At 42.8% G+C, this 24,759-nt stretch overlaps 2 protein-coding genes across 3 annotated transcripts; one reads left to right on the top strand and one right to left on the bottom strand.

Annotated features, from left to right (window-relative positions):
- Positions 1–6,402: 6,402 nt before the first annotated feature.
- Positions 6,403–11,410, top strand: idi1 (isopentenyl-diphosphate delta isomerase 1). Of its 2 annotated transcripts, none has more exons than XM_012964614.3 (5): positions 6,403–6,834; positions 7,715–7,875; positions 8,282–8,374; positions 8,804–8,934; positions 10,563–11,410. In XM_012964614.3, the coding sequence occupies exons 1-5, from the start codon at positions 6,695–6,697 to the stop codon at positions 10,878–10,880; spliced, it is 843 nt and encodes a 280-aa protein (XP_012820068.1). In that variant the 5' UTR covers positions 6,403–6,694; the 3' UTR covers positions 10,881–11,410. The 2 variants fall into 2 exon arrangements, with proteins under 2 accessions (XP_012820068.1, NP_001011323.1); NM_001011323.1 differs by having other exon boundaries at positions 6,780–6,834.
- Positions 11,411–13,504: 2,094 nt separating this feature from the next.
- gtpbp4 (GTP binding protein 4) lies at positions 13,505–24,383 on the bottom strand. Its single transcript, XM_002935177.5, has 17 exons — positions 24,268–24,383; positions 22,315–22,485; positions 21,017–21,120; positions 20,800–20,936; positions 19,768–19,868; positions 19,572–19,664; positions 18,607–18,798; positions 18,454–18,519; positions 18,126–18,215; positions 17,920–18,030; positions 17,500–17,577; positions 17,330–17,381; positions 17,103–17,203; positions 16,032–16,229; positions 15,690–15,755; positions 15,418–15,558; positions 13,505–13,898 (listed from the first exon to the last, which is right to left on the bottom strand). The coding sequence occupies exons 1-17, from the start codon at positions 24,313–24,315 to the stop codon at positions 13,746–13,748; spliced, it is 1,902 nt and encodes a 633-aa protein (XP_002935223.2). The 5' UTR covers positions 24,316–24,383; the 3' UTR covers positions 13,505–13,745.
- Between the last annotated feature and the right edge of the window lie 376 nt (positions 24,384–24,759).

The following is a 24,759-nucleotide window of genomic DNA, read 5'->3' as shown; positions in this document are numbered from 1 at the left end:
ATGCACATGTGGCTCTGTGATCAGTAGCACTCACTTAGATCACCTTCTCTTACCTGTTATGGGCAGGGCGCCAAAGTCTGTATGTGAGTGTATAAATAGGTCAGTATGGGTCTGTATGTAAGTGGATAGATAGGTCAGTATGGGTCTGTACTGTATGTGTGTGGATAGATAGGTCAGTATGGGTCTGTATGTGAGTGTATAGATAGGTCAGTATGGGTCTGTATGTGAGTGTATAGATAGGTCAGTATGGGTCTGTATGTGAGTGGATAGATAGGTCAGTGTGGGTCTGTATGTGAGTGGATAGATAGGTCAGTATGGGTCTGTATGTGAGTGGATAGATAGGTCAGTGTGGGTCTGTATGTGAGTGGATAGATAGGTCAGTATGGGACTGTATGTGAGTGGATAGATAGGTCAGTGTGGGTCTGTATGTGAGTGGATAGATAGGTCAGTGTGGGTCTGTATGTGAGTGGATAGATAGGTCAGTGTGGGTCTGTATGTGAGTGGATAGATAGGTCAGTATGGGTCTGTATGTGAGTGGATAGATAGGTCAGTATGGGTTTATGTATGTGAGTGGATAGATAGGTCAGTGTGGGTCTGTATGTGAGTGGATAGATAGGTCAGTATGGGTCTGTATGTGAGTGGATAGATAGGTCAGTATGGGTCTGTATGTGAGTGGATAGATAGGTCAGTGTGGGTCTGTATGTGAGTGGATAGATAGGTCAGTATGGGTCTGTATGTGAGTGGATAGATAGGTCAGTGTGGGTCTGTATGTGAGTGGATAGATAGGTCAGTATGGGTCTGTATGTGAGTGGATAGATAGGTCAGTATGGGTCTGTATGTGAGTGGATAGATAGGTCAGTATGGGTCTGTATGTGAGTGGATAGATAGGTCAGTATGGGTATGTATGTGAGTGGATAGATAGGTCAGTATGGGTCTGTATGTGAGTGGATAGATAGGTCAGTATGGGTCTGTATGTGAGTGGATAGATAGGTCAGTATGGGTCTGTATGTGAGTGGATAGATAGGTCAGTATGGGTCTGTATGTGAGTGGATAGATAGGTCAGTGTGGGTCTGTATGTGAGTGGATAGATAGGTCAGTATGGGTCTGTATGTGAGTGGATAGATAGGTCAGTATGGGTCTGTATGTGAGTGGATAGATAGGTCAGTATGGGTCTGTATGTGAGTGGATAGATAGGTCAGTATGGGTATGTATGTGAGTGGATAGATAGGTCAGTATGGGTCTGTATGTGAGTGGATAGATAGGTCAGTATGGGTCTGTATGTGAGTGGATAGATAGGTCAGTATGGGTCTGTATGTGAGTGGATAGATAGGTCAGTATGGGTTTATGTATGTGAGTGGATAGATAGGTCAGTATGGGTCTGTATGTGAGTGGATAGATAGGTCAGTATGGGTCTGTATGTGAGTGGATAGATAGGTCTGTATGTGAGTGGATAGATAGGTCAGTATGGGACTGTATGTGAGTGTATAGATAGGTCAGTATGGGTCTGTATGTGAGTGTATAGATAGGTCAGTATGGGTCTGTATGTGAGTGGATAGATAGGTCAGTGTGGGTCTGTATGTGAGTGGATAGATAGGTCAGTATGGGTTTATGTATGTGAGTGGATAGATGGGTCAGTATGGGTCTGTATGTGAGTGTATAGATAGGTCAGTGTGGGTCTGTATGTGAGTGGATAGATAGGTCAGTGTGGGTCTGTATGTGAGTGGATAGATAGGTCAGTGTGGGTCTGTATGTGAGTGTATAGATAGGTCAGTATGGGACTGTATGTGAGTGGATAGATAGGTCAGTATGGGTCTGTATGTGAGTGGATAGATAGGTCAGTATGGGTCTGTATGTGAGTGGATAGATAGGTCAGTATGGGACTGTATGTGAGTGGATAGATAGGTCAGTATGGGACTGTATGTGAGTGGATAGATAGGTCAGTATGGGTTTACGTATGTGAGTGTATAGACCTGAATGGATTCCCTTCCGAACTAGAGAAAACGTAAAAAGCCATCACTTGCCTCCTGAAGACATGGAGCAGTGTGTGCATAAGCATGGCAGGGACTGAAGTGAATGATAAACAATCAATGGAAAGTGCTGTATAACATTTCAGCTCTATATAAGGGATAATAAATTGCTTTCCTATATTGCTAGCAGTAGGAAATGCCAAACAGAATTCTTACTTAAAATCTGCTTTTAGGAAAGGCTCTTATTATGATATCCAGTACAAGCTATGGGGCTGGTTTGTGGTCATTTGGGCTAAATGTTAATGTCAAAGGAAAAGATCTTTATCAGTATTAGATTTCTTTGCATGACATCACAATATAATCCTCCACATATTATACAGTATATATATGTCTCCTAATGTCTGCAGGGGTTTTTCTCTCACCCAGACTGATGTATAATCTCTGTAAAGCACAAAACAGGAACATTTAATAGCTAGACAGAGAGTCAGGCACTAAAATGGACATAAATGTGCACACAGAGAGAACGGAAGAGGGCAGCACAGACAAAGGAAATCATCTCACTAATAGAATGACAATTATTAAAGCCAGTTATAAAGTCTGGACATAATAAATAAGGATCATCATTTTAAGGAGGATGTGTAAAATGAATTACACTGGGGAAAAAAAACACCAGAAAGCAATAAATGCACAATGATGCATCCTGTATCCATTTCGATAGACACACGATCAAATGCCTGTGTTTAGTACAACATTAATGTATTAAAAAAATATTATATAATATACCAGTAAGTCTGTTGTCAGAGACATTAGCAGCTGGGAAGAAATAATTACAAACCCCCATGTCATATGGGTCAGCAGTGACCTGAGGCCGGAGATGCCGAGTACAGATGGGGTTGAACGCAAGCGTGGAAGAAAAAGTGCACTGCTGGTTGTTAGCAATCTGGTAATGGGAATGGCAACAAAAATATGTATTTATTAAGGACTTGCACACTGTCTTCTATATCCATTTGTTTAGTATCTGTAGACTCTCTCCCTATGTCCATTGCTCTTTCTCTCTACACACATATATATGACTCTTTCTAGCTGTCTGTTTATCTATCTTTCTATAATGAAGGTGTCTAAAAAATATTACACTGCAAAAAACATCTGACTGATATATCTAGATACCTGCATCTGTCATATCTAACATATTTCCATGCTACATAGAATCTAGGGCATTGAAATAGATCTACTAGTGTGCCAGCTGCTTAACAACACGTGGCCCTAATTGTGCCAGATAAGTGGCATAAATACCATACCTCAGGGGGCCAGGACCTGGCATGGTTGCAGGGTCTGCTATATGTCTGCACTTTGCATCCTAGTTGGTGCCTGTCTCACCTGAAGCTTGCAACATCGAGCTAAGGTGCAGGCTATTAGTGGGGGAGCCATCAGTCAGTAATCTAACTAATATATAATCTATGATTCATCTATTTTTATACAATTTCTCTCTTTAAAGGGGAACTCCGGCTTCCAAATCAAAAGAGCACACAACACAGAAACCCCTAATATACCTATGACCGTAATCTGTTCCTTTAAAGAGTATGAATAAATACCATTTTTACATGCTGAAATCCAGCTGCAAAACAGTTCTTCTCTTTCTGCATCATTTGAAATCCTGGCAGGGGAGGAGGGACTGAAACATTGATGTTACAGACAGCATGCAGGAACGACATAACCCACAATGCATTGCACTGTGATGTTTCTTTTCATATTGACATCAGGTGTGCAAGGAACTTTAGGATATGGAGGATGCAGGCTGAAGGCAGGCTGCTACTGTTACTTTTATTTGAGTCACAAAGTAGCCAGCCAGATCAGTAGGGGAACAGGGGGCGGGGCTTATGGAACTGTTCCAAACCATATTATTACATTAAAAGTCATGAAAAGGCTGCATATTTTTAAAGGAGACATTGGATAAATGGAAAAAAACCTAATTTTGTAGGCAATATATTAATAATGGCCCCTTTATTGGAGCTCCCTATAGATCCTCTCAGGTCTCTGTCAGTGTTTCAAATAAAGGGTGGGCGTGTCCTAACTGTCTCCGCCAGAAACACTGTGTCATGTTGTGCGGTGGAAGTAATATAATATAATATAGTAGGGAGCAGTGGCACCAAGGGAATTACATGGCGCGTACCTGTAACAGTGCTTCATGCTTTTCAATTGTGTTCATTAGAATAATTTGAAAAGAACAACTGACAGACTGAACATATGGTCCGTGGTGCATCTGGCACAGACAGTGTGTATCAGAAGAAGGCTTTTATCTTCATGTATATATAGTTTCTTATTAGAGTATAGCCAGTAAATCCAGTGAAATAGTGTGCAGCTGTAATTTCATTCATTGGAGTTTAATGCTGTTTGTATTCATAAGCCCAAGTAATAGAGAACACCTAACGGACAACTCACTGTCATTCTGGGGTTACCGCATACTTACTCACTGTCATTCTGGGGTGACCGCATACTTACTCACTGTCATTCTGGGGTTACCGCATACTTACTCACTGTCATTCTGGGGTTACCGCATACTTACTCACTGTCATTCTGGGGTTACCGCATACTTACTCACTGTCGTTCTGGGGTTACCGCATACTTACTCACTGTCGTTCTGGGGTTACCGCATACATACTCACTGTCGTTCTGGGGTTACCGCATACATACTCACTGTCGTTCTGGGGTTACCGCATACATACTCACTGTCATTCTGGGGTTACCGCATACATACTCACTGTCATTCTGGGGTTACCGCATACCGCATTTCATTCATTGGAGTTTAATGCTGTTTGTATTCATAAAAGCCCAAGTAATAGAGAACACCTAACGGACAACTCACTGTCATTCTGGGGTGACCGCATACTTACTCACTGTCATTCTGGGGTTACCGCATACTTACTCACTGTCATTCTGGGGTTACCGCATACTTACTCACTGTCATTCTGGGGTTACCGCATACTTACTCACTGTCGTTCTGGGGTTACCGCATACTTACTCACTGTCGTTCTGGGGTTACCGCATACTTACTCACTGTCGTTCTGGGGTTACCGCATACATACTCACTGTCGTTCTGGGGTTACCGCATACATACTCACTGTCGTTCTGGGGTTACCGCATACATACTCACTGTCGTTCTGGGGTTACCGCATACATACTCACTGTCATTCTGGGGTTACCGCATACATACTCACTGTCATTCTGGGGTTACCGCATACTTACTCACTGTCATTCTGGGGTTACCGCATACTTACTCACTGTCATTCTGGGGTTACCGCATACATACTCACTGTCATTCTGGGGTTACCGCATACATACTCACTGTCATTCTGGGGTTACCGCATACATACTCACTGTCATTCTGGGGTTACCGCATACTTACTCACTGTCATTCTGGGGTTACCGCATACATACTCACTGTCATTCTGGGGTTACCGCATACTTACTCCCTGTCATTCTGGGGTTACCGCATACATACTCGCTGTCCTCCTTGGGTTACCGCACACATACTCGCTGTCCTCCTTGGGTTACCGCACACATACTCACTGTCCTCCTTGGGTTACCGCACACATACTCACTGTCCTCCTTGGGTTACCGCATACATACTCACTGTCCTCCTTGGGTTACCGCACACATACTCGCTGTCCTCCTTGGGTTACCGCACACATACTCGCTGTCCTCCTTGGGTTACCGCACACATACTCACTGTCCTCCTTGGGTTACCGCACACATACTCGCTGTCCTCCTTGGGTTACCGCACACATACTCACTGTCCTCCTTGGGTTACCGCATACATACTCACTGTCCTCCTTGGGTTACCGCATACATACTCGCTGTCCTCCTTGGGTTACCGCATACATACTCGCTGTCCTCCTTGGGTTACCGCACACATACTCGCTGTCCTCCTTGGGTTACCGCACACATACTCGCTGTCCTCCTTGGGATGCCACATTTCTTGCTCGTGATCATTAAGGGGATACCGCATTATTACTCACAATATCCAAATATAAAAAACCTTTAGAGAGCTTTTTAATGTGTATTTAAAACATAATTTATTATACGTGAGAAATGTGGCACTAAATGTTTTCGTATTCAACAATCTTTCCTCAGGTGCATTTACTTATAATATAGAGATAATTTACACGCCCCCCAGTCACACCACAGAGCTCAGCAGTTCCACAGTGCGGCCAGGTTAGAAATTACATAAAGCCAAATCACTCAAGGTACTGCCATCTACAGGCCGAACCCTAGAACGCACCTCAGTATAACTACTATACACACACAGTCTGTGGAATAGAAGCGCTGCGGCGATACAAATCAGGGCACATATTTTCAGAACCCAGAGCAAAGAGCACATATAAAAAAACTGAGTGAAGGCGTGGCTTATCAACTACCCGCCTGACGTGACACATGAGAGGGGCGGGGGCCTGCTCTGACGTGTATGCCAGTAAGAAGCTTCCAGTTAGCTCGCTGCCCGCTTCTTTACAGGTTTGGAGGTGACGGGGCCTGCACCATCATTTCCGGTACGCTTCCTCCACCAACCGCCTCCTCAGTGAAACCCAGGCCTCCGAATGCGCCCTCTGTACAGGCAGCGGGCTCTCCTGGCGTGTTAAGAATCGGCAGATGGTCCGACGTATCAGTGTTTTGCTTCCATTGGTCAAGGAAGTCTCGGGAGCTGGAAGGTCGGACATTTCATTGGTCACAAGATGTTGGGCTGCTCTCTGATTGGTCGAAAGGTTTTCCAAGGGGCGGGAGCTTGGCTGTTCTTGGGACGCAGTAGGGGATACCCAGGTGTGAGTGCAGGGCTGCGGCAGAGTGCGGCTGGCAAGTGGCAAGAGAATAGCTGGTGAGTGTGGGACACTTTATTGGGAGTGCAGGGAGGCTTGGTGCTGGGCTAGCAAGAGGGCTAACTGGCTTGCTGTCTTTAGATATAGCAACAAACCTTCCTATATACTTGTTAGCCTTGCTTATTCACGCACTGCATTCTGGGGCTTGAAACCCTGTCAGACAGACTAGGCTGCATTTCCTGCTTGTGCTGAACTATCTTTATGGGGGAATATATCACATGATCCCATTGGGTGCCTGCCCTCAGCATATGGTGCAGCAGTGGCTGGATGGGGTATATTTATCATGGTGTGTAAAAAGTGGAGTAAAATATGACCAGTGATGTTGCTCATAGCAGCCAATCAGATGCTTTGCTTTAGTTTTCTAACTGCTGATTGGTTGCCCTGGGCAACATCGCCGATAATGCTTTACTCCACTTTTTACACAGCATGATAAATATACCCCATAGTGTCTATGACAGGGATGTGCACCCTGCAACCCTGATGTTATTGAGCAGCAGCTTCCCCTTGGTTGGGGATTTAGGGAGTTATAGTTCAGTAATGGCTATAACCCCACACCGCCCCATTGAGCACCACCTGTTCCCACATTGGCAGGGTTATCCTCTTCTCTTACTCCCTTTGGAACCCATGGGAAGGAATTGGTTTCCAGTGGGCATAGAAGGGGTCTAATGGCTTTGGTAACTCGCCATATTGGTGGCGCCAAACTCCCAGCCCTTCAGCTGCTATGGTAAAGCTCCATGTTCAGTTCCCACAGCCAAAGCTGTCCGTGGGTGCTGCTATGGTATCTGTAGTTTAACAACAACAGAATGTCCAGCTGCATGTGTTAGATTGTGGAAATGTCCCAATATGTTTTAACCTGACTCTTTTTTTACCCCCTTATAGGCAGAGGAATAGCAGAAAGATGCCTGAGATAAACACAGATTCGCTGGACCAGCAGCAGGTGATGCTTCTGGCAGAGATGTGCATACTTATCAATGAGGACGACCAGAAGATCGGAGCAGACACAAAGAAAAACTGCCATCTGAACAGCAACATCGATAAGGGTTAGTTCATTATAAAACGACTAATTTGTGATATATTTAATGCCAGGCTGCCAGCTCAACTCTGAAGGTCATAGTGTCGGCTGCAGTAACTTATCTGTGCAGTGACTGTATTCAGTTAACCCTAGGGTTGCTGACTGCCAGTTTAACCAAAAGGTATAGTAGGTAAGCAGCTTAAAACATCAAGTAACCTAGAAACCACTAAAAATAGAAAACAAAAGTTAATTGTAAAGTTGCTTAGAGAAGGACTTGACTGAGCTTATTCCCATTATTTTTTTAGCTTAAATGTAAACAAGTACCATATGTTGTACAATCGTTTGGGTAAATGCAATGAATATAATGTTCCTGTATGGATCCTCTTTCCAGTTGCCAAAGCAAAACCATAATACTGGCTCTTTCTGTACTGCAGGCTTGCTCCACCGAGCATTCAGCGTCTTCCTGTTTAACTCTGAAAACAAGCTATTGCTGCAGCAGCGCTCTGAAGCAAAAATAACATTTCCAGGTCGGTATTTTTAAAGCCAAATATTAGGTTTCACCAGTGAGCAGCAGTCCATTTTAACTGTCCCTAGTTTTAAATGAGGTATAGGAAAAAGACATTAGTATAGAGCATTTGCAGCATCTGCAGGCAGTGGTGGAGGGATAAGGAGACCCCTGTGCCTGTGCTTCCTGCCTGCTGTCAGTCTGTATGAATGTACACCGCTACAGGTATACCAGTATCTGCTGGTGTTTTTGCTATACTTGATTGTATACAGCAGTGCAAGTGTATAGGCTGGCCTGGAACATCAATATAATACACAACTGGGTGCTTTCCAAATAAAGGATTAAAGGGGATATTTACCTTCAAATTACCTTTTACAACAAACAAAGTGAATAGATGAATGAGATTGCTTGTTTGTCATTTGTACTGAATGTGCATGATTCTGTCACATAGGCTGCTACACAAACACTTGCTGCAGTCACCCATTAAATACTCCCCTGGAGACTGAGGAAGGGAATGCCATCGGGGTGAGGAGAGCGGCACAGAGACGGCTGAAAGCTGAACTGGGGATCCCCATGGAGCAGGTGAAACTCCTATTTATAGTACTGAGGCCTTAACCCTTTATAACATGACATTTTGTGTTTCCACTTGTTATAATTTCACTTACACAGCTTGGGCAATGTCATTGTCACCATCTTGTAAGTGCCGTACTGCAGTAACCCATTTATATATAGAAGGAGCTTTCTGCTCCAGCCTTCATACACTCTTGGATTGTAGCCATCACCGAAAGCCCAAATATATCCAGCTTCGTGTTGTCCTACTTCCAGTGGCCTCATTCCAAAAAGAACAGACTTCTGGCTGGAACTGTCTGCAACTGACTTCCTTTTACTTTGCTGGACTCTTACAGTTCTCTGAGCAACAGGGCTCGAGGTGTATTAGAAAACACATTTGTTTATAATAATTAGCATTTAATAAACCTTGCTACCTTGAATTTGAGCCAAGGGGTTTCATAGCTTTCCCATATCAGGGAGTGCCTTGCCTCATATACCATGCAGATAGCCCAGTTCCATTGGTTAGTAGGCTGTCAAGCAAGTAGCATTACATTCGGCAAAAGGAAAGTCATAGTAGTTTTACCTTATTATAGTTGTGAAGCTCCCTAGAGTATGCATGGGCAGTAGCAATGTGCGGCTTAGGAAAGACTCAACCCACACTCAATACTTACCAGAAAAACCTTAACCCGCACCCATCCCTAACCCACAAAATGTTGCCATTGAAGGACCTACACCCAACCCGTATCTTTCCCCTTCTTCATGCACCTTAGCTTCCAAGACAGAGAAGCAGAGGAAGAGTGCACTTCTCCAATCTGTCCCGCACACAACCCAAACCCACAATGGTCACCCAAATATCAACCCTAAGCATAAACCTGCAGGTTGTGGGTTAACCTGCTTATCACTAATGAGCAAAGTGCAGCAGTTCTTTTAGTTGTCAAAGAAGTGTGAACAGGGCCAAACGATCAGATTATTTTTTTTTTTTTTTTTAGCTACTTGCTACCCGATATCGCCCATCCGTAGGTGGGGATATCGGGTGAAGATCCTCTCGCTTGGCGACATCGCCAAGCGAGTGGATCTTATAGTGTATGGGGACCGTAAGGGTGAAGACACACAGAGCTACTAGTAGCAGCTACTTGTCATTGCTATTAACATAGACAATGCTGATCATTTACTGATAATTGTCTTTAGCAGGGGTAATTCTCAGTATTGCCTATTACAGTATTGTAGGGTATTTTCTGGAATTTAGTAGCCGCTACTAGTAGCTGCATGTGTCCCTTACCCTAAAAGAAGAATGTCTGATTTTTTTAGGCTGGCCACCTAGACGGCTTACATGAGATGCAACACACAAATTCAGATTTTAAAACATAATGTTGCAGTCAACTTTCTCTATATTTATGAATGTATAGAGATATTGGTGAAGTGAATCCCTAAAAAGTTGTCATAAGTAACTGCAGATTCAGCCTTTTCTTGTCTGTGCTACTGTTCCTTGTTCCCTAATATTCCAAGCCTTTAGTCTGCATCACTGTACTATAGTAACAGAATTGGAACAGCCGCATACATGTAGTCATATTCCAGATGCAGAGCGACTAGATAATTAGGTTTATTATAAGAAAAAAAACATTTAGTGAGAATAAATTGCATTTTTTATCCTTTCTTTACAGGTGATGCCAGATGAGCTGAAGTACCTGACTCGTATTCATTACAAAGCTCAGTCGGACGGGATCTGGGGAGAACATGAAATTGATTACATTCTGTTTGTGCAGAAGGATGTTGCACTAGACCCTGACCCCAATGAGATCCAGACCCATTGCTATGTGTCCAAGGAAGATCTCAGGCAGTTGCTGGACAAGGCTAAACGCGGGGAAGTAAAGATCACCCCATGGTTTCAGCTCATCGCGGACACTTTCCTCTTTAAGTGGTGGGATAATCTGCAGAACCTGCAGAAGTTTGAGGATCATGATCAAATCCATCACATGTGAGCAGCACAGAGGAGCCGGGGCAAGGACTATAGGGGAGGCAGGCAGAGTCTGGGGGACGCTTTTGCCTCCAGATTCCAGTAGATCAGCAGCAGCAGCGCTTTGTGAACTGGCGTGGTCCCTGCCTGAAACCCTGCAGTATCCCCTGTTGTAAAGGGAAAGGAAGAGAAGGAAGAGGGACTCGGGCATAGCTTGAACTTGTCAGGCCCTGCTCACTGGGCAATAGACCCCTCAGAGTTAAAACTGATCTTTCAGGTCTTATTATTCATTCAATATATTAGAAGTGTTGGAATGAAGTGCTTTCTTAACACTTAAACTGCTGGTTATCACTTTCTCATGGGTTAAAGGGCTTTGCCACACAACAAATTACAGTGTTAATTTAACATTACTTATTGGAGCAGAGACAGAGTAATAAAAAGCAAAGAGCTTGCATATAATATGTACAGTTATTTTCTCTGTAACTTGTAGGCATTGGGTTTCATGATGTTTACTAAAGCTCTGAACTAATTAAATATCAATTATTAAAAAAAAAACTTCCAGCTTTTGATGTTTTTGGCATAGTAGCTTTAAATGCACAATTAAGGTTTTTTAAAAAAAACAAAACAAATGTATATATATTTTTATTATTTATTTTTGTGGACTGCACATTTGTCTTGTTATTGCCACATCTTAAGATTTCTGTAAGAAGATACTTCTATAGGCACAACCCTACCAACACTGTTAGATACATGGCTATGGGCAAGTTTAACCCTTTCACTGCCACCTGATTTTCACAGCAGATTATGCCTAAGCCTGAAAGTGACTTGTGCCTCCATGTCAGGCAACAGGCTGTATAGAGGAGGTACAGCACACTTAGGGCAGACTTTTGGGGGGTAATAAAAGGCACTTAAGTTTGCCCAGGAGCAGTAACCCATAGCAGCCAATGAGCAGGAAACATTTACTGGTCACCTGTTTACAATCAATCATTTTGTTGGTTAATATTGGTTACTACCCCTGGGCAAATGTAGTGCCTTTTATTACATATAGGGGTTGGGGTCTAGAATCCTTTTTAGCTCCCTTATGTCATAAAAAACTAGATATGGAATTGTCAGTATTTCCCTTACTAGTGTTCTAAGGGAATCCAGAGAAGAAAGTTAACATACACCCCAAGTTTCACCCTCAGGCACCACTATCCAGCACCTCTGGGAAAGGGCCCATGCTCTACATTACGGGAAACTGGGTTATATTGTTCTTTCACTCAACCAACCATGGCAACAGGGGCAAAAGTACCATGGAATGGACTAACCTAGGGGCTGAGCTGTTATAAGTAGTAACCAATCAACATCTCTATGCGCTAGAGAGGGAAAGCAACCTGGCTCACTAGGTATGGGCCCCGGTGCCAGTATTGTGTGTATACATGTAGGGGCCTGCACTGGTAAAACTGGTGTGTTTGCTACAGTAACATTACTATAGTTTACATCAGGGATCCCCAACCTTTTATACCCCTGAGCCACATTTAAGTCTTGGGAAGCAACACAAGCCTGAAAAAGGTTCCTGAAGGTAGAAATAAGAGCTTTAATTGGCTATTGGGTAGCCCCTATGGGGACTGGCAGCCTATAGAAGGCCCTGTTTGGCATTATACTTTGTTTTTATGCAACCAAAACTTGCCTCCAAGCTAGATATTCCAAAATGAGCACCTACTTTGATACCATTGGGAGCAACATCCAAGGGGTTGGGGAGCAACATGTTGCCCCTGAGCCACTCGTTGGGGATCACTGGTTTATATGAACAAAGCTGCTGTGTAGCCCCAGGGGCAGCCATTCAAGTTGGGAAAAAAGAGAAAAGGCACAGGTTACATAGCAGATAACAGATATGTAGAATACAATGGGAATCTCCACAGTTTATCAGTTATCTGCTATGTAACCTGTGCCTTTTCTCCTGTTCCAGCTTGAATGGCTGCCCCCGTGGCTACACAGCATCTTATTTATATAAACTATAGTAGGGTTTCTGAAGCAACCACATATCTTTTACCAGTGCAGGGAAATAGAACATGATATATGAATTACTTTGATACTTTCATTTTTTGGTGGTACTGTTCCTTTAATTATAATCTTGGGATCAAGTACAAGTACTTTTATTATTACAGAGAAAAGGGAATAATTTAACCATTAAATAAACCCAATAGGGCTGTTCTGCCCCCAATAAGGGGTAATTATATCTTAGTTGGGATCAAGTACAGGTACTGTTTTATTATTACAGAGAAAAGGGAATCATTTAACCATTAAATAAACCCAATAGGGCTGTTCTGCCCCCAATAAGGGGTAATTATATCTTAGTTAGTACAGGTACTGTTTTATTATTAGAGAAAAAATTTGAATTATTTGATTACAATTGAGTCTATGGGAGATGACCTTCCTGCAATTCTGAGCTTTCTGGATGATGGTCCCCATACCTGTATGATGACTATATTAGGGGCTTGTGAAATGGGACAGTGGGCTGCTGAGCAGGGGGCATAGCTTGGATTGGTTAGGGGAGCTATAAATGCAAGCAATTACTTTTCTGGCCCCAGCCCTGTGTTGCCTTACAATACATACATTCTCTCCTGATTGTCATTCCATCAGTGACTGACAATATTAATGAATTCACCATTAGGAACAGATGTTACAGGTTTATTATTCACAAACATGTATCTGGGAACCAGCATCCGGGCACCCATTACAGCAGAGAGTTTGGGTTGATCTTGGCACCTGAATTCTGTGAGTATGGGTGCTGCAGCCTGGGGTTTGCACAGCAGAGAGAATGGAGCTGGCTAAGTGCATGGCACCCTTATAGATTAGTTCTTTCTGTATACAAGGTCCTTTGGGATGGAGGGCTTTGCTTGTTAATCTGTTATCTTCTGTCCGTCTTGCCAGATTTCCTCTTGCCGGCTAATAAATGCTTGGGTTTCAGATCAAACACATGCCTGTCGGCCTCTCCTCTCTTGCCCAAACGATTGCCCTTCTTCTGGGAATTCTTCATGATCTTTTTAGCCTTTTTCACCATCTGTTTCAAGCGGGAGAGGAAACCATTGTTACCATGAAGCAACTGGCGCTCGCTAAATCCATGCAGTTAACATTGTGCTTTGTAAGCCCGGGGCCCCGCCATCCACTTAGATTAGTCTAATGAGATATGATGGAATAGTTGGGAGCCCGAGCAGCACCAGGTTCTGGCACTGTATAAATAAATGCTGTTCTGTCTGACTGGCACTGAAGGACAGATTTCTACTGGGTGACTGAATGCTGGTTTCTTTACACACAGCTAGTCAGGTAAGGTGGCCATACACAGGAAGTTGCCCAATATCGGCCTACTTCTATCTCCTAGCCCTAGGGCCAAATGATCAATTTACCACGACCAAGGACCGCTTAAACAAGGTGATGCGGCCCCCAATATGACTGAAAAATCAAACCTGCCCAATTTTAGGCCCGATATCAGTCGGGTAGGCATGTTGGAAGTGCCCATACACGGGCCGGTAAGCTGCCAAATTGGTCTGAAAGACCAGAATCAGCAGCTACAATCAGCCCGTGTATGGCCACCTTTAGCTAAATAATGTGCTAGTTTGTAGGCTGCAACTGAACCTTACAGGTAACTTAAGGATTAACTAGAACATGCAGTCAGTCAACAGGACCATGCCATATCCGTTGCCTAGTGATGTGCCAGTGTTACACACAACCAAGTAAAGGTGGCCATACTGCACCACTGAGCCAATGCAGTCCCCAATCAGTCACACTAAAAAATTCAAACCTGCCAATCGACACTTGGCCAGATATTGATTGGGTACTACCATTGGGGGGTCTCCATACAAAGGCAGATTAGATGCTGAATCGGTCTAAAGGACTCGTATTGGCAGCTAAAATCTGCCCATGTATGGTCACCTTAAAGGACATGTAAACCCCCACACACACAAAAATATTATCAGTGAACAGCTGCTTTGAAATCTTTCAATCTTCCACTCTGGTTGTTAAAAGGTTAACAAGTTAATAATAGTAAGGCTACAGCATCCCCTTAATCCCTTAGATTTCCTTCTCCTCCTCTAACCCACTCGGCCCCCTGCCTCAGGAATTGACTTTGGCTGTTGGCTACGGAGCATGCTCAGTTCTTCTCAGCTCAGACACCTAAACAGAGATGGCATTGCTGATTCCCATAGAATCTCTGCTCCTTTTGTTTTTCTCCTAACCTCCTTTCCTGAGCTCAGCTTAGCGATTACAGTGCTTAATCAAAGTAGACTTCAAAGTTCTGCCTGTGTAAGCCTGCATTCTTCATTGCATGGACTTTATAGTGTAAATGTGCTGTTTGCAAATAGAAATGTCACTGATGATGTCTCAGTGGGAAAATGGCTGCTGGGTGAAAGCTATTTGTTTTAGGAAAATGTGATGATGCTGGCAAACACCAAAATATGCAGTAGAAATGATGCATTTGGGTGGGGGAGAAACTTATAAACATGGTAGGGAAATGTAGGCTTTACATGTCCTTCAAGACCATTGCCTTGGAGTGGCACTTCAGAGAGTAAAATCAATGCACTTACCTTGACATCACGCATGCCAGACTGATCTCGCGGTGTCTTGGAGCTGCTTCTGCTGCGGGCGGCGGACACGGGCGGCTCAGACTCGTCACGCTTGCGCTTCCTTTGCAGACTCCTCGATCTCGCCTGCGCTGCGTAATGTGTCTGAAACAAGATAACATGAAGAATCAACTGACCCTTGTCAAATGATAAAAGAAACTTTATGCATCTACAACTGAACTACGACTCCCAGTATCCTGCCCAAGCAAGAGATAGATTGCATAATTCTTTCTTACCTGATCTTTCTCGGTCATGTCAAGGCCCAGGGAACTCATCTCTTTCTCTAAGGACTTGCGTTGCACCTGATGGGAAAGGAAAATTAAACTCAAAAATACTTATATGTAATACATTTATAGAACTTTCCCTTTAATGGATGCTTCTAGTTAATGTTTTCATACAGTAAACCCTACAACATGACTGACATATGGAAGGCAGGCATTTCCCAGCTTCCTTCCTTGCTCCGGGGCTGGACGCTTCACTATCCAATCACACAATCTACACATGCATATGGCTGTATAAGAGCCTTCCAGGCTGTGCCCCCAAGACGTTACCCAGCACCCAGTTCCCCCATCACTTGCCTTTTTAACAGTTCTAGGCAGTCGCGGTGCGTGTATATCTTTCTCCTTTGACTCGAGGATCTTCAGCTTTTTCTTCTCCCGGATCTGCTGTGCCAGCTCTCGGATTTCGGTCATTTCTTCGTCCTCGCTCTCAATATCGCTGTCGTACTCCCCGGCGCCTTCCCGCAGTTCCTCCTCTTTCTCCAGCTCTTCCAGTTTCTTAGGGAACGAGAAAAAGAGAATTTCAGTTGAAAATTCTTAGGGGTGGTTTACCTTCAAGCTAACTTTTAGTATATTATAGAATGGCCAATTCTCAGCAACTTTTCAATTGGTTATTTTTGATTTGCTATAGTTGAGTTATTTCCCTTCTTCTGACTTTCCAGCTTTCAAATGGGGGTCACTGACCCCAGCAACCAAAAAAACTATTGCGCTGTGAGGCTACAATTTTATTTTTACTTTTCATTATTTTTCAATTCAGGGCTCTTCTATTCATCTTCCACATTCTCATTCACACCGCTGCCTGGTTGCTGGGGTAATCTGGACCTTAGCAACCAGACAGCTGCTGAAATTCCAAACTGAAGAGCTGCTGTACAAAAAGCTAAATAATTTAGAAACCACAAATAAAAAATAATGACCAATTGTAAATTGTCTCAGAATAGCACTCTGTACATCATACCAACTCCCTAACTCTACATCATACTGACTCCCCAGGACTTAAAACTCCATAGCAAGAGAGTTCTTATAGAGCATTCTATGCCCACTCGTGCCACTGAGCCAACTAGGGCCATGCCTTCAGCTGTTGGCTTACTTAAAGGGCCAGTGTGGTGAATACATAGAAATTAGCTGGTATACATAGAAATATCAGTATTTTTTATCCAGCCTGCATGATAACTGGACCACAAATAAAATAGGCCAATTGCAAATTGTTAAAAATATCACTCTCTAAATAATACTAATAATAATAAATACTAAAAAGTCAATTTAAAAGGTAACCAAGCCATTTTGTGGCTACGAGTTGGTAATAAAATGGAATGATAAGTAACACTTGAGCAATTAATATCAAGCACAGGACTGCAGAAACAGAACGCCTACCTTCATGATCTCCGGATCAATATAATCAGCAATATTGTGACCCTGCCAAATTTCGGGGACTTTGTCGGTTCTCTCAGATGGATTCATGAGGTCCCAGTATTCTAGAAAAACAACGTACCGTAAAACAAACCAATATTTGCAGCCGACGCTGTTTTTCCCCCTATAGAACCAGAGACAAGGGCCCTATGGAATTTTGCTTTATTAATCGGTTTAGGCATTAAACTTACTCTGCAGATCCAAGATATAATCGTCTCCCATTTCCACCTCGATATCCTTTTCCTGCAGAGAAACACACAGTAAATACAAGGTCTAGTAAGCCTTTATGCAGGTCTATTCTGCTGCTGAACCTTAATGGCCCATAGTAGTCCAAAAATAGGTTCCTGTGTCATTTACTTACCAGTCTCTTTTTAGGTGCATCTGTAACCATGCGCTTCTTTCTGGCTAGTGCGCCCTCAGGGATAAATGGCAGTCGCTCCTGAAACCAAGGAGCAAAATCACATATGTGCTGTATACAGAGGTTATCTACCCTGTAGCCTGTAATAAGCACAGCTTTAGAGCTGCAGGAATAGGGGAGCAAACCCTTAATAATAATAAATCATATCAACCTCCTGAGTAGATCGGTAGCACCTAGTGTGACAGTAGCCAAAATGGCCTCTTTGTAGTGACTGTGGGAGAGCAGTTCTAGTCGTGCAAGGTGACACCATTAAATGGGAATATAGCCATTTCCCAACATGCAGCCATTGCCCTGGTGCTGAACTAGCTTCATGTCATTCCCATACGTTAGCCTAACAGATTAGGGAGGTTCTAGGCTACCTACCTTCTCATCTCTCTTTGATGGCACGGCCAAGTGCAGCCTGTTCAGTACATCGTTCACCTTATTGCCTTTCATTTTGGTTTCAACGCGATGAACCAACAGTCGATCGCACGCCTGCATTAGAGAAACAAAAAGCCATTGGCTATGAGTTCCCCCTTTGCACTAACTGGCATCCGCGCTACAACTGCCCCCAAACTGCCCAAACAAACCTCAGTTTTGACGGTCATCACCCCTTCATCAGTGAGGGTGCTGGTCTCGATCACAGTCAGGCCTTCGCTTTCCAAATCCTGGAATATTTTCTAAAGATAAAGACCATCAGTTAAACGTATGGTCTATTCAGAGAGGAACCAATGCCCGGAGACAAGTAATGTACCACCCTCGGCTTCACTAGGGTAGCACCGGACCTAAATACGCCCCAATAAAAGCACAAAAATAGTGCTTTTATTGGGGCGTATTTAGGTCCGGTGCTACCCTAGTCACTTCCCCAGAGCCCACGTATTCCCAGAGGGGACACACATATATGAAGTAACAGCTTACCCTCTGCTCATCAGGGAGTTCAGAGACCCTCTTAATATCACATTTATTCATGACGATAATCAGAGGCTATAAAAAGACAAGGGGAAAAAGAGCTTGAGTTAAGGACTGCATTTGCGCAGGTAAATTCACGCTTGCCGTATGGGCACAACTTACTTTGTTGGAAAATAGGGGGCGAATGTTGTTGAAGAGCTCCAGCTGCTGCTCTATGGTGTGGCCGCACTGCTCGGAGATGTCCATCACGTAGAGAATGGCGGCACGCAAGTGAGCAAGGGCGGTGATTGCCTGCATCTCTATGGTGTTCCTCTCCTCTAGGGGGTGGTCAAGGATTCCAGGGGTGTCTACAACCTGCAAGAAACATGGTATCGCCATACGGTCACTTTGTATGTTATAGAATGGCCTATTCTTAGCAACTCTTCAACTGGTCTTCATTTTTTATTTTTGAATGACTTTCTGTGTTATTCTTTCCAGCTTTCAAATAGGGGACACTGACCCCAGCAGCCCATAAACTGCTCTGTGAGGCTACAATTTTTTATTTTTTTTCTTTATTACTCATCTATTCAAGCCATCTCCTATGATATTCCAATCTTTCATTTTCAAACCACTGCCTGGTTGCTAGGGTAATTTGGACCCTAGCAACCAGATAGCTGCTAAAATTATATTTCCATTTCAGCAGCTGAACAAAGAGCTAAATAATTCAAAAACCACAATTAAAAAACAGAAAAGACGAATAGCTATGCGTGAATGTGGACAGATTCGCTCATGGCTAGTCTTTTTTAAATTGTTTTCATTTCATTGCAACAACGTTTTGCTTTGGCAAAAAAGTTGTTTAACGGCAAAAAGTTGCAAAATACATTAAGGTCAATGGGCATTTTTTTTAAGTAACATTTTTTTTTTTAACCTATTGGAGTCTCTGGGTATTTTTTCATGCCGAAACAAGGCAAAAAATGTTGCTCTTCGCTAATGAAGACCAATTGACAACTGTCTCTTCTTTCATCATAATAAAGTTTAATTCAATAGGTGAACAACCCCCTTTAAGCCATATGATGCTACAAGTACACTGAAACCATGTGCCCCCTAACAAAAGAAAGTTTTGGTGCTTACAAAGCAAAAGGACCAACCTGCCACCGTAGGTATTTATAATCCATATGGCCCACAAATAGGGACTTTGTGGTGAAGGCGTATGGCTGCACCTCCACGTCTGCCCTAGTCACCTAGAAGGAGAAATGATTTTTATTACCATTATAAAACATTTCCTTTCCCAGAAATAACTCAGCGCCTTGCCCAGTGTCACCGCTGAAATCAAGGCAAACCTACCTTGTTTATGAAGCTGGATTTCCCCACATTGGGATAACCGCACAGGAGGAGAGTTCTGGTGTTTGGGTCAATGGTTGGCAGACGGGACAGATGTTGCCGGACTGGGGAAGAGAAGAAAACAGAACAGTATATTTATTTATAAACAGAATACAGCATTTTAAAGGTAAATATTCTGAATGAGCAGGGACTCAAACACGAGTCTCTTTAACGTCACGAGTCAATTTAACTAAATATGATGAGAAACAATGATGATTCTGAGACAATTTGCAATTGGCCTTCATTTTTTATTATTTGCCATTTTTTAATTATTTAGCTTTTTGTTCGGCAGCTCTGCAGGTGAAAATTTCAGCAGCTATCTGGTTGCTAGAGCCCAATTTAACCTAGTAACAAGGCAGTGGTTAGAAAGAGACTATAATATGAATAGAGGAGGGCCTAAACCAGTGATCCCCAACCAGTGGCCCGGGGGCAACATGTTGCTCACCAACCCCTTGGGTGTTGCTCTCAGTGCCCCCAAACCAGGTAGTTATTTTTGAATTCCTGACTTGGGGGCAAGTTTTGGTTGAATAAAAACAAGATTTCCTACCAAATAAAGCCCCTGTAAGCTGATAGGGTGCATAGAGGCTGCCTAATAGCCAATCTTAGCCCTTATTTGGCTCCTCCATGAACTTTTATGGTGCTTGTGTTGCTCTCCAAGTCTTTTTACTTTTGACTGTGGCTCACGAGTAAGAAAGGTTGGGGACCCCTGACCTAAACAGATAACAAATTTTTAGGCTCACAGAACAGTATTTTTATGGCTGCTGGGGTCAGTGACCCCCATTTGAAAGCTGGAAGGAGTCAAAAAATAAAGGCAGATCAAAAACTAAGAAATGAAGACCAATCACTAAGGTTGCTAAGAGTAGGATATTCTATAACAAACTAAAAGTTAACCTGACAATGAACCACCCCTTTAAAGCAAGCCTTGGAAGGAAAACTCAGTAGAAACCTGCTTGGAAACAAGTGGCCCCAGCCAAGTTACTGCAATCCGGAACCTACCTTGTTCCAGGTATTCCAGGCTCTGCTTCTGCCTTTTGATAATTGTGCACATTCGCCCCAGAGCCGCTCGCTTTAACTGCTTGCAGCGATACAGAGAGTCCCCGTACTTCATCAGCCGCACATAATCCTTAGCCACGCTGGGAGAGAGAAAAGGATCAGAACTCCGCTCCCGGCACAGCAATACAGGCTTAATATACAGGAGAGAAATGGCCCTTACTTGTCAATCAGATTCTTGGCGATGTTGAGCTGTCCCAGTGCCAGTTTGTAATGATCTTTGTCATACAGGACATTCATTAGGTCGGCATAAAACGGGTGCACATCCTACAGCAGGGAAAACACAATCTCCATCAATAACAACGTTACACAGGGGTATAAACCTATGTTACTGGGGCCCACAGCAAATTTACTTTAGCGGGCCCCTATCTTTGTAGAAAAGACAAAAATAGATAGAACTTGGCACAATATCATGGACTTTAGTAACTTTATATTATATTCAATTTATATATTCTTTAGTTACATCTCTGAGGTTACATGTATGGGAAAACAAACTGCCCCACTGATCTGGGCTCTAGTAATCAAGCCTCAGACATTATCGGTATAGAAGAAAGTGTAGTGGAGTTTGGGTTTTGACCATAGAAGTATATGATAATCTGGCACCCTGGTTTATACCAGTTTTATGTCTAGACATTCCGTGCCACCCTGCTGTAATAGAGTTTGGCTCCACCCCTTCAGTTAGAGGCTAATTTGGTTAGTTGGAAAGATACCAAAAAGGGGCAGATAAATTGTTGGCAAAGTGCCTATATCATATCATAACACAACATGTTTCGAGCTACACAAGTTCTTTTTCATGTGTACAAACCACCAGTGTGATACAGATATAAATACAACCTTATAACATCAATCCTTATAACCTTACACATCCCTTATAAACAAGTTGGGGATATACCAAGAAATATATTCTTGTCCCAAAAAACAAGGGTGGATCAAAAGCTCAGCACCCTTTGCGAGCCAATATATGTTACAAAGTCGCAGTATTAAAAATCATTGGCTGGGATATGCTCATAGCCACCTATGATCATTTACAAGAGAGGCCACACTTTAAGCCAGTGATCCCCAAAAGGTGGCCTTAAAGCAGGGGCTTATATTGGAATTCCTGGCTTTTGGGCAAATTTTGGTTGCATTAAATCCAGCTGTACTGTCAAACAGAGACTCATGTAGGCTGCCCCTGGGACATTTTTCATACTTGTGTTGCTCTCCAACTCTTTTTACATTTGAATGTGGCTCACAGGTAAAAAAGGTTGGGGATCCCCGCTTTAAGCGATATCCTCTGTCCCACTGAGATCAACACACCAATAAGGATGGAAAGAATTTTTAACTGGTATCTTTCCATGCCTGAGCTGTGTATGTTGTTCTTCCATTAGCAAAGCTCCGTCAGTTAGATGGAGATGCTCCCAACAAAAGTTGTGCTGCACTGTGTATCTCTAATTCCCCTTTAGCCATAAAGCGGGTACTTACATCGAGTTTAGGGAAATCTGTGAGAATTTGGGACAAGCGGTCGTGGTAATTCTGCTGGGTGTACTTCACTTTCCTCATGTAAAACTGCCGAATGCGGTTGATCTGATAATGTTTGTGGATTACAGTTGGCGTCTTTCTTTGGGTCTTGGATAAAGTCAGATCTATGAAGTCCTGAAAGTGAAGAACATAAATCCTTAGTGGAACTAAAACAAAATGATGCTACGGCCATAGCCTATTAATAATAACACAACTATTAGCTCCATGGCCGGCTGCTCAGGGATTCGCATTGGGACCCGAGGAGGTGTGGGCCCCAGTGCAATTGCACCCCCTGCTCCCCTGGTAGCTCCGCCCCTGTTTATAAAGCACTAACACCTCCTGCAGCGCTGCTCTATGGAAGGGTATATACATGATCATACAGGGGGTAAAAAGGGCCCTGCTTATTAGTGCTTGCAGTCCTATATTGTCAGCCTGAGAGTACATATGGGCTTCAATAAATATAAATATATATATATATATATATATATATATATATATATATAAATATATATATATATATATATATATATATATATATAAAAATTATAGCCAATATTATACAGGGCAACCTCTGCTCTGACTGGGAGCTATGTGTTACCCAATCAACTTCCCTGTTAAATTCAAAATAATAAAGCTGATGGCTCTGATAAGCTGAACTGTCTTTCCCGTATTACTAGATGCTAGAGACGCGAACAGCAAGAATATTTTAGTATTGACTTACTATTTTTAGTTTTGACTCACTACCCCTGGAAATAATAAATGTTTTAGTAAAGACCAACTGTATGGAAGAATGCCAGCAAAGCAATTTCTTTATATCTGCCTTACTATCTAATTAGATATATATGAAAAGTGATGAAAGTTCCAGGAAAGGAACTGAAACGTAGGATCAATAAAAACCTTGTAAGATATTACCTTTTCTGCTATTGTGTAAATCCTGTGAGTGCCGTCACTTGTTGCATATATTATATATATATATATATATATATATATATATATATATATATATATATATTAGTCCTAAAGAAGGAACACTCACCCTAAAAAAATATATCAACAGCCTGGGCGCTAGTAACAAATAATGTAATAGTCCCATGAAGTACAGCGCTCAACAGGTCTTATGCAAGCAAAGATAGGGCTTTTTTTATTTAATTTATAAACCCGACGTTTCAGTCACTGCCTGTATTCCCTGCATAAGACCTTTGTGGGAAAAAAAAAAAAAAATAATATATATATATATATATATATATATAATGCTGATGCACACCAGGAAAATGTTATAAAAAAAAAAGATACTTAGTTTATTTAGATCAACGTTTCGGTCCTCACCCGGGACCTTTATCAAGATGATAGATATATATATATATCTCAAAAGATATCAAAAAAAAATATATATATATATATACACACACACAATGGCAGCAAACTAAGTCATTCCTGCTATTGCTGAACTACATATCCCACCACTCCCTGGCAGGCAGAAAGGGCAACTCACTAAGTGTCATTAGGGAAATAATGATGCACTATGAGCCTCTGTGAGACCCTAACTGATGTTACTATTAGGACTAAAGTAAATTGATACAGTAAGTGCATCAGGATTGGATCACTCTCTCTCTAATGACAGGGGGTTGGATGGCACCTGGGGGGCAGGGAATTAAATACCCCAGACTCTGGGCATGGGGACAGATTATTAATAACGTGACTTTTCTGCCTAAATGTGTGAGAGAAACATTCGCTGTCCCAGCGCAGAGTGAGCGCAACCCCAGCGCCTCCCCGCACCCCGCACAGAAGTTAGCGCTGACTCCACGTGTTCGCACTGGGGATTTAAACCCACGCCCTGCCCGCAGCGCTGAGAGCGGCACCCTGCTACCCACCCCCGCTGCCAGCCCCCATACACCCGCAACCCGCCGCCAGACCCACCTTAGCGGGAGGGACCACCATGATCTTCTTAAAGTTATAAAGCGCCATGGCTGCGGCCGCTGATCTCCCAGGCCGAGCTCAGTGTAGAAGGGAAGGAAAGAGGCACCAACCGGAAAGGGAGAAAGCCGGAAACCGGAAGCCTTACTGTGCTGGTGAGGTTAGAGTCAGCCATGATTGTTATGGGCCGGTTACTGTGCCTCAAGTGAAAGGAGTTCAACTTTTTAAAAACAAAGATTGGAACCCTATGCTATGTATCGTGTAGATTTACAGGCTTCTGTTTGGGTTGTAGGGAATTCCCTACTCTGATTATGGGTACATCTAGATAGATAGAGGATAGATAGATAGACAGATAGATAAGTGATAAATAGATAATTGATAGATGATAGATGGATAAGTGATATATACATAGATAGATAGATAAGTGATATATGGATAGATAGATAGAGAAGTGATAGATAGAGAAGTGATAGATAGATAGATAGAGAAGTGATA

The sequence above is a fragment of the Xenopus tropicalis genome, chromosome 6 (assembly GCF_000004195.4).
Source record: "Xenopus tropicalis strain Nigerian chromosome 6, UCB_Xtro_10.0, whole genome shotgun sequence".
Classification (NCBI taxonomy): Eukaryota; Metazoa; Chordata; class Amphibia; order Anura; family Pipidae; genus Xenopus; species Xenopus tropicalis.
Note: the sequence above shows the minus strand (reverse complement) of the source record. Positions and strands in the feature narration are given on the sequence as shown.

Excerpts from the sequence above, each read along its gene's own strand:
- idi1 (XM_012964614.3), top strand. The coding sequence starts at position 6,695 with ATGTTGGGCTGCTCTCTGATTGGTCGAAAGGTTTTCCAAGGGGCGGGA. Across the intron at positions 6,835-7,714 it reads AAGTGGCAAGAGAATAGCTG|GCAGAGGAATAGCAGAAAGA; the intron begins GTGAGTGTGGGA and ends ACCCCCTTATAG. Across the intron at positions 8,375-8,803 it reads AGCAAAAATAACATTTCCAG|GCTGCTACACAAACACTTGC; the intron begins GTCGGTATTTTT and ends TCTGTCACATAG.
- gtpbp4 (XM_002935177.5), bottom strand. The coding sequence starts at position 24,315 with ATGGCGCTTTATAACTTTAAGAAGATCATGGTGGTCCCTCCCGCTAAG. Across the intron at positions 19,665-19,767 it reads AATCCAGCTTCATAAACAAG|GTGACTAGGGCAGACGTGGA; the intron begins GTAGGTTTGCCT and ends TTCTCCTTCTAG. Across the intron at positions 18,216-18,453 it reads AACTCCCTGATGAGCAGAGG|AAAATATTCCAGGATTTGGA; the intron begins GTAAGCTGTTAC and ends CTTTATCTTTAG.